Below are 19,345 nucleotides of genomic sequence, written 5' to 3' on the forward strand. Positions count from 1 at the left end.
CAGTGTGATACCTAGATTGTAAGTAAAGAATGTGTCCACATGTCAGTCTAGTAGTCCAGCCCTCACCAGTCCTCAGACCACCAGTGTGTTGATATACCTAGATTGTAAGTAAAGAATGTGTCCACATGTCAGTCTAGTAGTCCAGCCCTCACCAGTCCTCAGACCACCAGTGTGTTGATATACCTAGATTGTGAGTATAGAGTGTGTACACATGTCAGTCTAGTAGTCCAGCCCTCACCAGTCCTCAGACCACCAGTGTGTTGATATACCTAGATTGTAAGTAAAGAATGTGTCCACATGTCAGTCTAGTTGCCCAGCCCTCACCAGTCCTCAGACCATACTTACCATAACAAGAAAAAGTGTAGTGTATCAAATTCATGGCCTGCAACCCGTTAATTACAAAATTATTGCCCTTTGTTAAAATTTTGGGGAACTTTCACTTTTTTATGATGGTATTTATATAATTTGCTTATAATCTGCAATTGTAATATGTATATGAATCTTTTGACAAACATTCATTTATATTTATTGATTTGATAAGGTATACTTACATGTACATCATTTGCATATGATCAATTCATTGCAATATTTAATTGAATCTTTTTGTTGACAAACATACTTCTGTACAGCAAAAACAATTCACATATTTAAGGCATTTTAATGTAATTAGCAATCATGTAAATGTTTTATAGAATATTCTTTGAAATCAAATTATTCATCCGCTTCCTTACATAATTGTATATATTTATAGTATATAATGAACGTCTCTATGGGATTTACCATATCATTATATATTAGTGGCTAATTGGTTTCATGAGATAGGTAAGGGTGTCAGGAGACATGATAGTAACACATATAAAACCAGTTCTAATAAAGAAAATGATGTATCAGGGACGAGAAAAAAAATAGGACAAAAGAAGTTTTCTGTTTTTTTCTCATGTTTAAGATGAATATTTATTGAAAAGTAAAACTACTTAAATGTTTCCCTTCATAACAGTATTGACCATGATCAGTTATGGTTAATCGATATAGATTATATTCGTATGAAATAGGGTCGGTCATCCATAACAGTCCAAACGAATTCCAACTAGTTACATGTATCAATTTAGCTATTTTCCAAGAACTTTAAACATTCTCACAATAAATCCAACACTCCATTACAGTGAACCCAATGCAGCCTAATATATTAATCAGGTGACAGTTTCACAATAACATTGATTTGATCCACATACACTTTCAGGTGTTAGATCAGTAACATCTTTCTTAATATTAGCTCTTGCTCCTCTATTACAGTGAAGCCGAGACAGCCTACTATATCTGGCCAGATGTCACAGACAGAGAACACAGATCTACAGGTAGTGTGTGAGTCTACAGGAAGTAGACCTGCGGCCGACATTGAGTGGAATGTTCGGGGAACATGGCAGTCAAGTAATCCAACAGAGATCAAGGTCGTGGACAGTGCTACAGAAACCTACACAATGACGTCAACACTCTCCCTCCAAGTCACACGTCCAGACAATGGGAAGTCTGTGTACTGTAGAGCCAGTAACCGGGCCTTACCTGGAGGGACTGAATCAGAACGACAGACTATAACAGTATTGTGTAAGTATGTCATCTTTTACAGAATCTCATGTGAGGACAGTAGCAAACCTCCCAGTCAAATGTTGTAGAAATACAAGAATAGTTTTTCGCAATAAAACATTTTTATTTCATTATGTAAATAATGTACAATGTGTTTGTGGTGATCTACTGTTTTCTAGCCGGACCAGACTTAGTGGGTTAAAATTAACCAAAAACAGAGTCATGTTGGTTTGCGCCAGCTGAGCTGATAATGACTAAAGTGCCTAAAGGCATGGTATTTGGCTGGTATATTTCTAGGATGAAGCTTTACAAGGTTTGCAAAAAAAATGACCTTGACTTAGACTTAAGATTACAGGAGTGAAATTTGTTAAAACATTGAAACTCTTGTTTTCATGAATTAACAGCCTAGATGCATGATATTTGGTTGGTATAAATATACAAGGTGAGTGTTACAGGCCCTTTGGGACTCTTGTTGACTTTTTGCATTTAAAATTATTACATATACAAAATAGTATCTAGTTGAAGGTTGGTGTTGACTTAGTCAAGTTTAAATATTTCATGTCCTGTTCTAGTTGGACCTGACAGTGTGGATATAACCGGGAACAGAGTTGTGGTGGCCGACAGTACCAATACTCTGACTTTGACCTGTAGAACACAGGAGTACAACAGATACGTACACATTACATGGTACAATGGTACATCCCAGATACCTAACACAGCAGTTGTCACCAACACATCAGGAAGTTACGGAGGTTTGATATCTACACAGGTCTTCCAACTCACACCTGACAGATACCAGGACGGTAACGTGATCAGATGTGTAGTCCAGAACGAGGATGTGACACTTGGAGAGAAATCAGCATCAGCTACACTTAACCTTAACTGTAAGTGTTGATATGATGAAATTTTTGTTGTTACCTTTGATGTATGTAATGTATATTTTGCTGTAGCTTGTCGCCTACTCTGCATTCAGTGAATAACACCTAGTATATAAGGTAGTTGTACACAGTTTCTCGGTCATGGATGATAGGTTTGATTATTAGATTGCCCTGATAAAGAGGTTTTCATTGAAATCTAAAAAAGTAAATCCTCAATTAATTTAGTATAGTGATGTTGATGTGGACAGTGTGGGGTTTCAATATTTTAGTAAAATATTTGGCACTGTCTTGGGGATCACTACATGGCAGTCCTGAATCTGTGTCTTCATAATAAAACCAGCTATAAAGGAAGTTATTTGTTAGTGTTTTTAGCGTTAATATTGTAAAGCAGTGCAGAGTTCCAATTTTACATTGAGAAAGCTGTAAGTGGTTATGAATATTTCAGACATGTTTAAAAAATGATTAAAGTAACCATGAAAATAACCTTAAGTACTTGAATTTACTTCGGTGTACTTAAACTGTATTAGTAACATACTTTCTTATACTTTAGTGTAATTCAACGTTCTTCCTGACGTACTTTAATGTAGTGATTGAAGTCTAACATTATAATTTACATTCACCAGACTCTAACAAATAAATACTTCCATTATTTTCAATAGTTTAACCTCCTTTAACTCTGAAATTTCTTAGTTAATTCTCAGCTGGTTAGGCTCGGCAATTAAATGCATGTGTGACCAAGGCTTAAATGGCCATGTGTAATAAATGTTAGCCCAGCTTTGATATGCTGTAGGTTCTAGTTGGTTTTATTGTCAATAACAGTCACAAGCATTGTTCTATCATCAAAATAAGGGGAATGAAGTAAGAGAAAAAGTAGTATGTTTTAGCTCACCTGTCTCGAAGGGTCAGGTGTGCTTATGGCACACTGCGACGTCCGTCCTTCCGTCCAAATTTTTCATATAAATAACTACTAATCATTGACAACTTTTGGAGACAATTGAGATTTTGACCAAAAATAATCTGAAGCATTGTTGGCTGAAGGGAAATTAATTTTGCATACAGCGGGTCTCTGTTCCTTGGGTCATGAGTGGCAGGACAAAACAGTGGAAATAAAGCAAATTATTTAAAATCCTGCCTTTCCTGTAGGAATGATTGGATTTTGCCTGAAGATGTTCAAAGCCATTGTTGGGTGAAGGGAAATAAATTTTATATAAATCGCATGTTGTCTTGACCCCCTGGGGCTGGACGGACGGAGCTAAATCACAATAGGGGAAACAGCGTTAATTCTTTAAAATACCATTTCTCCTTTAGGAATGAATGTATGTTTCCCAAATTTAGATCAAAGTATCGGGGGTGAAGCAGAATCAGATGTGTATAAACAGTGGATTCTGGCACCGTAATATTGGAGAGTTGGGATCAATCCAGGAAATAGATCAAATTCCTTAAAATCCTACTTCTCCATTAGGAATGAATAAGTATTACCTTAATTTGGTCAGAAGTAATCTGATGAGGAACATTGTTTGTATAAGGATTGGTTCTTAGTTCCCAGAGGCCATAAGTGCAAAGCCGAAACCGGAAAATTTGCACGTTTTTAAAATCTTACTGCTCCTAAAAGAATAAATGGATTTTGCCAGAATTTGGTCTGACTATTCTTGGTGACGGGACTAAGTTCTGTATAAATGGTACATCCTTGCCATCAAAAAAAGGAATGAAGTGTCCCAATTGGGGAAATGTAAGTTCTTAAATGCCCTGCTTCCATAAAAGGATATTGCCCATGTTTAGTCTGAAGCAATTTTATGAATAGAGAATCTGACTCAGTTTGGGTACAAGGTCAGGACCCAATAGGGAAATTACATAGAAAAAATTCATATTTGATATTCTTTATTAAATGGCTGAATTTAGCAAGGTGAGCGATGCAGGCCTCTGGCTCTCTTGTTTCATATTTAAGATCATATGATTTGTTTGCAATAACGTGATGTAAATCTTTGTCTATCCACATGATAGATATCAGCTTTTCAAATAAGAACAAAGAGTTACCAACAACGAAATCATCAGGCATACAAAGACCACTGAAAATATTTCCCTTGATAAAAATTACTTGATATAAATGTCATTTTTTATGATTACTGGTGATAGACACTGGTGGTGTACTTTATAATATTTGTGTTACCTGCAATAATTCTGTTATTCTGTCATTCTAATAGTTTCACAGTTCAGTTTATACAAGTATATTTGATATTCTTATCTTGTCTTTTGTACAATCATCCTATTGCACAAAGATTGCACCATAAACAAAATCCTATAATCTTAATTTACCTGCATCTCTCAGGAGTCAGTGTCAATGTTTGTTCATCACTTTGCTTTATAATCGTGATTAAACATATTGTGGTATCATAGAAATATCCATCTCCATAGAGATATTGAAACTGTCACGTCTATACAGAGGTTGGTGGTTGAGGTAGAAGATTATGTTGTGTCTTTGATTTTAAGTTCTGGTGGGTAGATACAATTATTTTGTCATAGTTAACCAATGTTTAGACATCACTGATATATATTAACGTGGAAATGAAAGTGTTAGACAGGAACAGTTGTTCTCAGCTATTTAATGAATACTGACCGTGGTTACGTTTATCATTGTCCTTTACCTCTGTGTCGCTGGCTTAAGATATACATGAGATAGGTCGGTGGTTTTCTCTGAGGATTCGATCTTTCCTCCACCACCTCCAAATCTGGCGTGTCTTTAAATGATATGGCTGTTCATAGGATACATATCAACAATAAACTTAACTCCGACATATTCAGCCCCGATATGGTTGTCCATAATTATATATTACTGACTGTAGCAATTCTACAATAACTGATCTGCATGCATTGTTTTAATGAGAAGGTCTTAACATTGTACAAGGTTTACTTGCTAAAATACATATAGATACCCATTCCAAGCCATCTAAATATTCCTGTTCTCATGTTTATTTACACAATCAATATAAGAGTATGTGTGAAAGAGTCAGTATTGGAAAGTTTCTAAGTTGTATTTGCTCATCAGCTGGAATTATCTCCCTTTAACAAACGTAATGTAAACACGTCATTTATACTGAATGCTTTCAAATTACTGTTGAAAATTGATATTGGTTAAAGTCAATATCATTAGAATATACTATTAATCACTTGAAGTGGATTAAAATGGATATCAACATCATTTCTTTAATGTAAGTTGTTTCTTGACAACCAAATAGATTGTATAAAAATATGAAACTATACTGGTATCTCCATTCATGATAGTAAACTACTAGTTATGATATGAAGAAGCTGTAACCAACCAGTATTTAGGATGTATTATCATAGATCCCGAAATATTGTGAACTGAGGTCATAGACACGTTTTACATACAGTAATATTATATTTACTATTGGCTAGCCTGTAATAAGTATGATAGCGAAAAGCCCAAATCTGGTGTTAGCATTACTCTTTCATTAAACACCACTGCATGCCTAGAAAAGCATGATTCCAGGTAAATGAAACTCTGTGTGGGTATACGTATCTATGCATACAGCACAGACTAAAGTACTACACCTTCCGAAACACTGAGTTTTCATAAGGATACTGACAATAAAGATTAACAGTCAGCATTATGTAAGTTATATGTCAAATCCATCAAATGATATGGAACCAACTATGGTATTGTACAGGTACAAGTGTATGTTATGTAGTGAATGCAAAATGTTGTTTTCCTGCATATCTCAAATGAAAAGTAGGATAAAAGCAGACAGCTTACTTGATTATAAATGGTATCAGAAACTGAATATGTTCTTGTCATAACTTTATTCTTGTACCTATCTGACAGTCTCTGATACTGCTATAAGTCTATGAAACATTTCTAAATTTTTCATCAGAATGACTTCAGAATTTCTCGGTACACATATATCCAATGTGAAATCCCCACATCTCCTGTATGTAGTTTTAGGGGTTGAAAAGAAGAGAAATCATAACAACCTTAATTTTATTAAGAATTTTAATCCAGCTTATTCGCCATCTGCATTACCTCAAGTAAACCTTCAGTAAGATTGATTTTTTGATATGTTTATAGAGATATTTTTATTTTACAGACCCACCTACTACCCCTGTGTCAGTGAGTGTAAGCCCTACAGCTGAAGGTCTGGAGAACTCCATGGTGGACTTGACCTGTCAGGTGACTGGTGGTAAACCAATACCCAGCCTCCAGTGGACGTGTCCCTCTACAATGACCATAACAGATCCTACCACGGGAAGTTCAGAGGAGAGACACACATCAGTTATCACAGTCACACTTACTCGTCAGGCAAATGGACAACATTGTAGTTGTACCGGAAGTCAAACAAACACATCATACACAGGGAGTGACCAGTCGCCGATGTTTATTGTTACATGTACGTACTATGTCCCAGAAAGGCTTAAGCTACATTATTTGTAATAATAATATTATGCAGTTTAGCCTAGGTATACTGAAATCCACGAGGAAACCTAAGACAAATTTATATCCAACAACGGGTCACTGAAATAAGCGATATACAGAGACATGTTTTCAGGGAGAAACTTGCATGTAGCCTACTTCAAAACGTGCTCTTTCATTTCTTTATCTAAAACATCTTTTAAGAAGTAAATTAGAGGTATATTTTACTTAATTTGGATAAAGATAAAATCAGTAACAGGTTAGCCTATGGTGGAAAAAAATTGAGGCATGCTGCTTATTTTTGCATTTTATGTTCCCCGAAAGGAGAGCTTATAATTACCGCTTTGTCCGTCCGTCCGTCCGTTGTCTGGAGCATAACACAAAAAAACTATCAAAGATATCAAACATAAAACTTCATAGGTAGATAGATCTCAACAAGTTAAAGTGCACAAGACCAATCTCTCCCTTTTGCAACAATTGCAGAGTTATTGCCCTTTCCTATTTTTCATACTTCAATTTTGTTCCATTCATGGAGCATAACCCATCTCTGACTGCTCTTGTTTCAACCTCGAAGCTATAATAGTTACATATGAACAACAATTTTGGAACATCAGAAGAGTACGTATCCATAAATTCATAGTAAGGTATTGTCCATGTTCATCACTGCATTCTTGATTTTAAGTGGCGCGAGCACAGTTTTAATTCTGTTAGAGTATCCCGGAAACTTTCAGATAAGTTAAGACTGATACATTTGTTTCTGTCTCGGCACATTATGGCGTGTAAACAATGATCCTTCAGCTACATTATCTATTTTGGGTTTTATACAAAATGTATGTCTTCCTTGATGCTTGAATGGATTGCATTCAAATTTTGTCTGTAACATCAGTAGGTGTTGGCAAATATTTCTTAAATTCAGAAATGTGATTTGACTCCAAGGGACTTTGACATGGGGTCCCAAAGGGGGGAATTAAATAAAAATGCTACTTCTTCTTAATGCCTAAACGGATTTCAACTAAATTTGGCATGAAACAGTATTGCAGGTAGGTTATCCTCACATAAATTAATTCTGTTTTATGTAATCTTTGATTAATGATTAATATTTACGTAAGAGCTGTTTCATGCCTGTGAAATAATGGTTGAATTTTAATTGTCAGTTTTGCTTGTCTTATGTTGACATATTGCGATTGCCTTTTTTCCCGAATCGTGTGTTCTGTGATATTGATTGTGTGTTAGTAAACATTTTAAGTCAACTTGACCCTTTCAGTCAGATGGCTTATTGCTATCACTATCCGTATGGTGCCAGCCCCCTGGGACCAGAGGGGCAGGATCAATATGGGGTCAGATGAGCTGAATTGTCAACAATCTTCTTCAGAACTAAACATATTAACATTTATTTGCCATCAGAAATTTTATCAAGATTGTGCATTCATGACCTTAGGGTTTCTCTCAGAAAGTTTACTATGGTTTATATTGAACGATGATATTATAAGATAGATCAATTGCCACTGAAAATGTTTAAATTATAAGCAAAGGATAATGGTCTGACCATCTATACTATGCAAATATTGATTTTGACTGGCATGCTGGGTTTGTTGTGCAGTGCCCAAATGAGTCAAATTAACTAAAATTCCAAATATTTCAGATTGGGTAAACACCAATGCTTTTTTGTGGAGTTACAAAAATTATGAATTTCATATCTCAGAGTCTCACATTACCCCAACTTAAATATAAATTTTAGTTTTTAAAGGAACTAAATACTTTATTGCATGCTTGTTAGATTCTTTTTCATGAAATTTATCCTTTGTTAGAATCATAACTCGTAAGAAGATAATTTGTTAATTTATGCTTACTGTTCCTTATAAACCCGTAATTAGGTGGGGGCCAAATGTGTCAAATCGATTAGTCTTTTTTCTCATAGTATGACCCAAAAATGGTAGATTCAAAAAGTCTCATTGATTGAAGGGTCTTCAGGAATATTACCAGATATTATATATCTGTTTTGATACTTTTGATCGCAGGTGTCAACGTCAATCCCTTTTCTTAGTTTATTTATGGAAATAACTGGCTTTTTATTGGAGCTGAACATAATACTAATACATAATATGTTTAGGTAATGTTACTTGCATCGGCAAATTGCTCTTGAAAGTTTACATAACATAGTTATAGCTGATTTAATTTTGAAACATTGAAATAGCCTAAACTTTTAGATATTGTCATACAACTCAAAAAACTTTTGCTTGAACTTCGACATAATGTAGTCTGATTAAAATAAGATATCAGAACTTGAACATGCAGATAATGTGACTGATTTAATGAATTAGAACATATTTGTCCTTTCGCTAAATGGATACTTTTAGTTTCATAGTCAACCTCCTCGTATCATTTGATAAGCCTTGATATCAATGTTCAATGTTTTCTTGGATTATTAGCTCACCTGGCCAAGAATATAAGTAGGAATAATTGGATTTTGCCCAAATTTGGTCGGAATCATGTTTTTGTGAAGGAGAATCAATTTCGTAGAAAATATTGATCTCAGTCACCTTGGGCAGGAGGGGAGAGGCTTGCTCAATATTGGAAAATCTTTTTGAAAATGGTTTAGATACCAATTCCATGACCATATATAGCAAAGATGAGGATTTGAAGATAAACACAATCATGCTGTAAGAATTGGCGCCGGGGTCTGGCCTCAATTCCATTGTAATATCAAAATAAAGACAGCCATGATTTACCTATTGGTCTTGTCCCATCACAGAGGTTAAGTGAATAAGCTTTGATTTAGAAGTATTTGAAATACCTCACCGATCGGCATGCTTACTTCAGTCCCAGTTTATCACTGATAAACCCTGTTAAGTCAAAATAAACAAACCTTAATCACTACAACAAGTATATATCTTTTAATGTAGGAAGTTCATATACATTTTTATAAGAATTGACAATTACTTATATATAATAATATATATTAATCATTATCGACTTTTTGCATTCGAAATCATCGCAAAGAAAACAGTATGTAGTTGAAAATGGATATTACCTAAGTCACCTTTATACAAATATTTTATGTCCTGTTCTAGTCGGACCTGACAGTGTGGATATAACCGGGAACAGAGTTGTGGTGGCCGACAGTACCAATACTCTGACTTTGACCTGTAGAACACCGGAGTACAACAGATACGTACACATTACATGGTACAATGATACATCACAGATACTTAACACAGCAGTTGTCACCAACACATCAGGCAGTTACGGAGGTTTGATATCTACACAGGTCTTCCAACTCACACCTGACAGATACCAGGACGGTAACATGATCAGGTGTGTAGTCCAGAACGAGGATGTGACACTTGGTGGAAAGTCAGCATCAAGTACACTGGATATTCAATGTAAGTTATGAAGGTTTGCTAACTTTACCTGAAAATGTAACTTACTACTTACATAGATTTACGAGGCAGAAGACGCTTACACTAATACATGGTCTTATACTCCTGGTACTTTATTCAGGAGTTTCTGTTTAAATCTTTCCATTGTTCATATTTGTTTCTTGTTTTATAAAGTTTGACTTAAGATTATTATTTTATTGACATCTTGGTATTTTCCTGTTGTTGTATAGGTGAACTTTCCATTATTATATGATGTATATACATTTTTGTTTTATCAATTCTTTTCATAATAGAGAACATATAGCTGAATCATTACATTTCACAATTGCTCATCGTTGAAATTCATATTATATCATATATATATCATTTCTCCCCTGGGTATACGAATAGCAATACAAGATATCATTTTTGGCAAAGTAAGCTTAACATAACGCATCTCTTCTTGTAACAGAAGTAATGACAAATAAAAATTGATAACTTCGGAGAAAGCCAGAAGCAGTTCTCATGAGATAAGCTGTGCAAATTTTGGTTTTAAATGCTGTGGTATACAACTTTGTGGGTTATATAGTGAAAACCTTTTTGTGATCCTCAACTGGCCTTTGATATAAATATATTGACCCACCATTATGAGAATTGACGGTCGGTTTATCAAATCAGGTTCGACATTTGACCGTCCATTGTCAGTCGTATGTTGTCAATCATCCATTATTCATCTTTTCACTGATTGTATTTTTTGTATACCTGTCATATTCAAGGAACTGTTTTATGGTACGTGTAAGAGATTCGTCTGTTTGCCTTGAAATTTTATTTGTCAGGAAACTTCATATCACAGTTCCAAACTTAATTTTACAATGACATGAAATTGTTTTTCTGGCAAGCAGTTTGGTTTGTCTGTATTTGGAAGTGTAACTGGTCTATGTTTTCCTTTCACTTTTGACAATACATATTACAACGAAAAACTTATTCATACTGCAGGTGTGAATATGAATATATATGTGAATAAGAACGTTTTGATATGAGAGCTGAAACATCTAGTTGAGAAATGCATGCCCCATGGACCAATTGTTTTATAACATTATAAATAAGGTTTCCTTGTTTATTGATGTTACCATAGGATTAAATACCGGTCACCACGTCATATACTGGAGAGTAAATGCAAGGAAAAGACGAGAGAAAAAAAGAATCTATCCAACTTATAAATAATATACCAATGTACTAATATCCTCCTTTCGGGATCTCTTGTATATTTTCTCTGTATCATAAACTGATTCCAACTAACAGCAACAGCCAAAGTACTGGATCCTGCAAGATAATGAATCATCAATGATTAAGACTTTGACAAAACTATCCATTTTTGCAATCAGTACCATGCCGTTGTAGGGAACCCAGCCAAATATGTGGTCGATTTCAGACAAATTTCTTTCGTCTTTTGATTACTAAAATTTATGTTACAGACCGGCCATACCTGACCTTGACCCCGACACCTGGAGCGACGTTGATTGAGGGCAGAGATCTTGAAATAAGATGTGTGGTTGAAAGTAACCCTGAACCTTCCTCTGTTATATGGACCAGGGCAGGAGGTCAACTTCCATCTGATGCTAATGTCACGCCTGGTGTCTTAAGTGTACCCTCTATACACCGCACAGATAGTGGGACTTATATGTGTACAGCTGAGAACTCCATTGGAAGTCAACAGGACAGTCTCTTCATTGATATACATTGTAAGTCACAAAGGATATATTCAGTAGAATATTTGTCTAAGAGAACAAATAAGATATCTTAATTGCTAAAAATATACCCCTAAAGAAGGAGTTCCAAATATCGTACTTAAGCAATCTCTTGATCGGATACTTTATTGGTAGGCGCAAGGGTCTAGTTGATATTTGCCTCATGCATGTATAACAAGTTGTAGTGGATATTGACATCTGATACATTTAAACGTTAATTTATTCATTCGTAAATTATGAAAAATAAAACAAATATGTTGTGAAACATATATCTTGTCAAAAACTGTATTTGAGCTAATATTACATCAAAGATTACCAATTTTACTGGACGTCGGTTTGTCTGTCCACACATAGATTCCGTTTTCGAGAAGCATGTCCGTACGATAGGTAAACCCATGACACGGAATGCTTATTCAACGAAACATCAGAAATCATGATATTCATGATTTGCACAAGGCTAAATTGAACATCAAAAGTAGAACTCGGTTATCAGTCTTAATTTTGCTAAATGTTTATCTTTCTATAAATAATAAATGCGCTTTCTGGTCCTGATACTTGATTATGGTATCCGACAAATTTTCGGATTTGAACTTGTTGACGTCAATTAAGTGAAAAATTTATCACTTTTTTCATTTTACGATAATCATATCGAAATATTCATATCAGCGGTGAACTATAAATACACGTTTTGTTTGTACACATATTATATCGACTACATAATACCATCTGGTAACAGTGACTAAACAATCTCCATTTAAAGGTCGTCCCTGCCATAATCAGACACAATAAACAAATACTATATACTAGTATCAAATGTAGATAAACGTATATGTGAAATGTGAAAAACCTTGTCAAGTGTGTAGTCAGCTGAACAGAGGTCTTGCTGATGCTTACATTTTACACCTGAAGAGACATATCTTCCATTAATTTTGAACTGTTACTTTGTGAGAAGCAATAAATCGTAAATTGATGATTTCAGAAGTGAAAGGAAAGAAAATTTTAAAAAGAATCATGTGAGTTGATTTATTATATATATTTACGTTTAAGAGGTTACAATATCGTTTGTCAACTGTACTACGGCTGCATGTAAATTCTCTACTGACTTTAACTGTAAATATATATATATATGTACATCTTGTTCTCAGATCCTCCTGACATACATATCAACTATGTCAATGTCACCCACATGTCGTCAGACAGGATATTGACATGTGTCCCAGATGGTAACCCGGCCATGTACCACTTTAGGCAATGGAAACAAACGGCGGAAGACGGCACAGTAATACGTCAGTTGACCGGAAATTCCAGTTCCACAGAGTCGATACTAACCCTACCTGACCTTGATGTTACACGACGGTATGAGGACACGGGGTTCTATATATGTTCAGCCTCCAACGACATTTTGGAATCCAATTCATACATGTCTGGATCAGTCTTCTTTGTTGTAGAAGGCAAGATAAATCTTTACAACCTTTCTAAAAATTTTGAAATTATGATCAAAAATTGATAAGTCATAGGATTAAACAGTTTGTCCCCATAACTAGTGAAATTTAGAAAAGGTAGGAATAACCAGATATGTCCAAATATTTTCGTGGGATTAAAGTTTGTATAAATAGTGGGTCTCAACTTTCTGACACCAATTTCAGTTTCAGTTTTATAAATGAAAAAAATAACCAAGTTTAGATGGTGATTTCACTCTAGCAAGAACTACAGCTTGGCACACACAAGTGTTATACAAATACCATTGCCTAAAAAAACTCAAAGAAGTTAGCAACATCTAATTAAAGTTGTTAATATGATTATAACACATCGTTGTACCAAGTTCCCTGTTGATATTTGTGAAATTGGTTGTGGTGTAGAGAGATGAGTACAGAAAAGTAAAGATTTCTTTGCTTTCTGAATTTATAGTTCACATCAGTCTACTTTGTGCTGTTATTAAATCTGCACTATGATGACTTTGAAATATTTTTGTTCATAACTGTTACTCTTGTTCTATTTATAGAGGTAACTTTTAGTCTTGTTATGTTTAAAGTGTCAATTATTAATCTATTTATAACTTTTTTAACTGCCTCTATTGTACTTTAACCCTATATCTATTTGTACCAAATGGTTCTGATGAAGCATCACCTATGATGTGAAACCAGTCAACCGTAAAAATGTAGCAAATAAAATGCAGAATCTGCCGAAATGTTGTGGTTGTATTTCATTACTTCCACATGTCGCCTGTACAACTGCCTTGCATACCTAGAGTTATCAACAGCGACAGCTAGGGATCTTATCTGGAACTTTATTGCATATTGGTGTTGGTTCCAAACTTTTAATCTGAAGTTGATAAATATTCGAGACTAAACAGATTTTTAAGGGAACATGGCGAATGTATACTTCTGCAATTTAAAAACCTATAGTTATATTACTTATTACAATTCTATTGAAGACTGGACAAGGACAAAAAGCTGATGATTGAAAGCAATGAAGTTCTTTTCCAACTCTGTATATGAGGTCCTCACTGATATTGTACAATCTCTAACGAAGGAGTAATTTTAACAAAGAAACATAAAACATTCAACATGGATATATTTGAATTTAAAGTAGATATATTAATCTATTGAGTGTAGTACAATTAGTCATTATGAAATATAAATTGCTTAATTTTGATTATCTATTCAATGAATTTCATTGTTGTTCTTTCCTAATAATCCGAATAAGTTCTGCTTCAGGACTTTCAGTACTTTGATTGTTTCATTGGATTGATTAACTGACACCTTTGGAAAAGTTAAACAAGTATTCAAGATGATGACCTCTAATGTACTTTTGGTTGATATGTTTTCCCTGAAAGGGAGCTTAGTTGTAGAAACTAGAAATACTCACCAATAAATCTGTAATAACATGATTTGCTTTCGCCCTAAATGCAGTAGTCTTTTTTTACTTCATGCCTTTAGAATATGTTCCTACTTAGTGATCGAGTTCTGTCACACTCCTAATTTCCAAACTAGTTATGTCACTCCTCTTGTCCAATGACTGCATAATGTATATGGAAAAGTGGAAAGTGTAACATAGACTTGTGCTGTATAAATTTCAGCTCCTCCTGTGGTGATAACAAACACAACTGAGGTCAAGGGACAAATAGGGAGCAATTTCACTATAGAGGTGGAATTTTACAGTAGACCCGCGGTCAGTGAGACTGATGTGACATGGACCAAAGGAACAGAGACTTTAACTCATAATAATATGACTGTTATGTCTATAGTGGACACAATTGTTCATGTGTCATTCCATGGTGTTCAGATTGAGGTCAAAGGTTATGTGGCTGCTATAACAATACACAGACTGATGGAACCGGACTTTGGTAACTACACAGTGACAATAGGAAACAGAGAGGGAAATTCAAGCCACACAGTTGTGTTAAAATCTGCAAGTAAGTATGTAATATGCGTGGACAATAGCAGATGGTAATTATATTTTTACCATAGTATATGATGTGGTCGACCTAATGGTCAATATATCCTCTGATGCATATAAATTTGCAGCAATATTGTATCCTCAATAAGAATTTGTATTCATATTAGCTTTGCTGCACCACGTTTATAGCACCAATGCTGAACACTTCGCTACCCCAAAGCAACACTACTCTTTTGCAAAAATGACACAAGACGATGTCAAGATCTAAATCATATTCTCACCAGCAGACAATGTTATAAATACATTTTCATTTAGACATCAAGATTGTATACCTTAACTTACCTAGCTAGTCTGTGTTTGTAAAGAATGTACTATAAATGTATTTTACCTACATGTATGTTTGTATTATAACAGGCACGTATCCTAACTAATGTAGTGTATATGTAGTTTAACTTTACCATGTTATGTAAGAATAGGTGCCCCTTTACCACAAGACGATGAAGTATATCTTTACCACCAGACAATGTGGTATAACATTACCACTAGACAATGTAGTATAGGTTACCACCAGACAATGTGGTATAACTTTACCACCAGATAATGTAGTATGTCTTTACCACCAGACAATGTAGTATATCTTTACCACCAGACAATGTAGTATAACTTTACTGTGATATTAACTCTCTTTATTTATATAACAACAGGTGCCCCTTTACCACAAGACAATGAAGTATAACTTTACCACCAAACAATGTGGTATAACATTACCACCAGACAATGTAGTATAACTTTACCACCAGATTATGTAGTATAACTTTACCACCAGACAATGTAGTATAACTTTACCACCAGACACTTAAGTATAACTTTACCACCAGTCAATGTAGTATAACTTTACCACCAGACAATGTAGTATAACTTTACCACCAGACAATGTAGTATAACCTTACCACTGGACAATGTAGTATATCTTTACCACCAGACAATGTAGTATAACTTTACTGTGATATTAACTCTCTTTGTTTATATAACAACAGGTGCCCCTTTACCACAAGACGATGAAGTATAACTTTACCACCAAACAATGTGGTATAACATTACCACCAGACAATGTAGTATAACTTTACCACCAGATTATGTAGTATAACTTTACCACCAGACAATGTAGTATAACTTTACCACCAGACACTTAAGTATAACTTTACCACCAGTCAATGTAGTATAACTTTACCACCAGACAATGTAGTATAACTTTACCACCAGTCAATATAGTATAACCTTACCACTGGACAATGTAGTATATCTTGACCACCAGACAATGTAGTATAACTTTACTGTGATATTAACTCTCTTTGTTTATATAACAACAGGTGCCCCTTTACCACAAGACGATGAAGTATAACTTTACCACCAAACAATGTAGTATAACTTTACCACAAGATAATGTAGTATAACTTTACCACCAGACAATGTGGTATAACATTACCACTAGACAATGTAGTATAGGTTACCACCAGACAACATGGTTTAACATTACCACCAGACAATGTAGTATAACTTTACCACCAGATAATGTGGTATAACTTTACTGTGATATTAACTCTTTTTGTTTATATAACAACAGGTGCCCCTATACCACAAGACGATGAAGTATAACTTTACCACCAAACGATGTAGTATAACTTTACCACCAGACAATGTGGTATAACGTTACCATCAGACAATGTGGTATAACTTTACCACCAGACAATGTAGTATAACTTTACCACCAGACAGTGTAGTATAACTTTACCACCAGATAATGTAGTATAACTTTACCACCAGACAATGTAGTATAACTTTACCACCAAACAATGTAGTATAACTTTACCACCAGACAATGTGGTATAACATTACCACCAGACAATGTGGTATAACTTTACCACCAGACAGTGTAGTATAACTTTACCACCAGATAATGTGGTATAACTTTACCACCAGACAGTGTAGTATAACTTTACCACCAGATAATGTAGTATAACTTTACCACCAGACACTTAAGTATAACTTTACCACCAGACAATGTGGTATAACGTTACCACCAGACAGTGTAGTATAACATTACCACCAGACAATGTAGTATAACTTTACCACCAGACAATGTAGTATAACTTTACCACCAGACAATGTAGTATAACTTTACCACCAGACAATGTAGTATAACTTTACCACCAGACAATGTAGTATAACATTACCACCAGACAATGTAGTATAACTTTACCACCAGACAATGTAGTATAACTTTACCACCAGACAATGTAGTATAACATTACCACCAGACAACATGGTATAACTTTACCACTAGACAATGTAGTATAGGTTACCACCAGACAATGTAGTATAACTTTACCACCAGACAATGTAGTATATCTTTACCACCAGACAATGTGGTATAACTTTACTGTGATATTAATTATCTTTGTTTATATAACAACAGGTCCTCCTTTACCACCAGACAATGTTATACCACTAACTTATGATAGCAGCAGTATTACTATACAGTGGAAACCGAGATTCAATGGTGGAGCAGAACAATGGTTTATCATTGGATACAAGACTGACATATCAAAGGACTTCGATGATCATGAAATACCAGATTCTCAGAAAGAAATCCAGTCCTACCAAATTACTAGACTATCGGCATCAACGATATATTTCATCCACATGTACTCTGAAAATGCATTTGGCAGGAGTGACTTTGTTTTTCTAAATCAAACAACATCAGGTAAGATATTAATTGCACATGGTTTGTACCATCTTCCATTTGTCATGACTTCTTCTATGTAACAAAAAGGCCTAGATAGTCATGTTATTTGTCTGGATGGATCCAGGGTGAAGCCAATAAGAATATCGGAACAGGATATAATCAAGGTCACAGCGATCAATTGACGAATTGCAGGAGCAATAAAATTTTGCCCACAAATCCAAATAAATTTAACTGGATGTTACTTATAGCACCTTGAGAGACAAGGAATAAATTGAGTTTGAAAAATGTCTGTAGGGAAATGATGTATTTAGTGCTGCAGCCATGGATGTATGACGGTTCAAAATTGGGCCAACAAAACCCTCAAGAAAACGTAAAAATAACACTTGATATAATCACATTATATTACATCATTTATTTTATATGAACTGCAGCAAATTATTATCTCAAACATGTGACAGGCTTTTGCAAACCAAGAAAAGTTGTTAATTTACTTCAAACCTCACTACAGTCTGACTTTTAATGCTAGTTTTTGATTTTTCGGAAATTTTCACCATATGTTCTCTAAAATAATATGTCATATTGTAGATGTGGCTAAAATTGCAACATTCTTCATATTTCAAATAACTTTTAATACATTTAAAATTCTTTTGGAATATTGACATCGACTTTTGTGTTTTCATATACTCCTGGTACTTTGACCTATAGCCATCATGCAAAGTCTGTCGTTGGTTCTTACCTCTTTAAGTATCTATATTTTGTAGATTTCGACTAAATTAAGTATGGATTATTACAACTCAAATATTTCAAATTCCTCAAATCCAACTTAATGGAACATTTCCTCTCACTTGTAGGACCTCAAAACAAATATTTCAGCTTATTTGTCCATTTTATAGAAACTGAATATTTGGGTAAAAATTGTAAAAAAAATGTATAGAGACCACCTCTAAATCTGGAAATACATTCTTGTAAGTTCCTCTATCTATGTATTAAGACTTAAAAATAGTTCAATACTAGAAGAAGGTCAAATAAAGGATGCTACATAAATGTAGATTTATATCGTTGTTAAACTTTTTCAGATCAATTTTATGCTCAAGTGGCCCGCCATGGCGCGTCACCCAACATCAACTTTTTCCTTCAAAGAACTTCTTATTAAACAAAGGGCCACTGTTTTGCTATTTGGCTGGTATGTTCCTAGTTCAAAGTTTGCG

General features: G+C 34.6%; 1 protein-coding gene across 1 annotated transcript; it reads left to right on the forward strand.

Moving 5' to 3' along the window:
- Nucleotides 1-46: 46 nt before the first annotated feature.
- On the forward strand, nt 47-19,290 carry LOC132564718 (synaptogenesis protein syg-2-like; the record flags this gene model as incomplete). The annotated part of the gene is made up of 6 exons (XM_060229349.1): nt 47-104; nt 1,294-1,602; nt 13,138-13,443; nt 15,072-15,407; nt 17,868-18,155; nt 19,214-19,290. Coding segments are annotated over 6 exons (1,374 nt in total), but the record flags the coding sequence as incomplete, so codon positions are not given.
- Nucleotides 19,291-19,345: the final 55 nt, after the last annotated feature.

Source organism: Ylistrum balloti, unplaced genomic scaffold, assembly GCF_031769215.1.
Source record: "Ylistrum balloti isolate Yb309-2 unplaced genomic scaffold, AGI_CSIRO_Ybal_v1 Utg372648, whole genome shotgun sequence".
Classification (NCBI taxonomy): domain Eukaryota; kingdom Metazoa; phylum Mollusca; class Bivalvia; order Pectinida; family Pectinidae; genus Ylistrum; species Ylistrum balloti.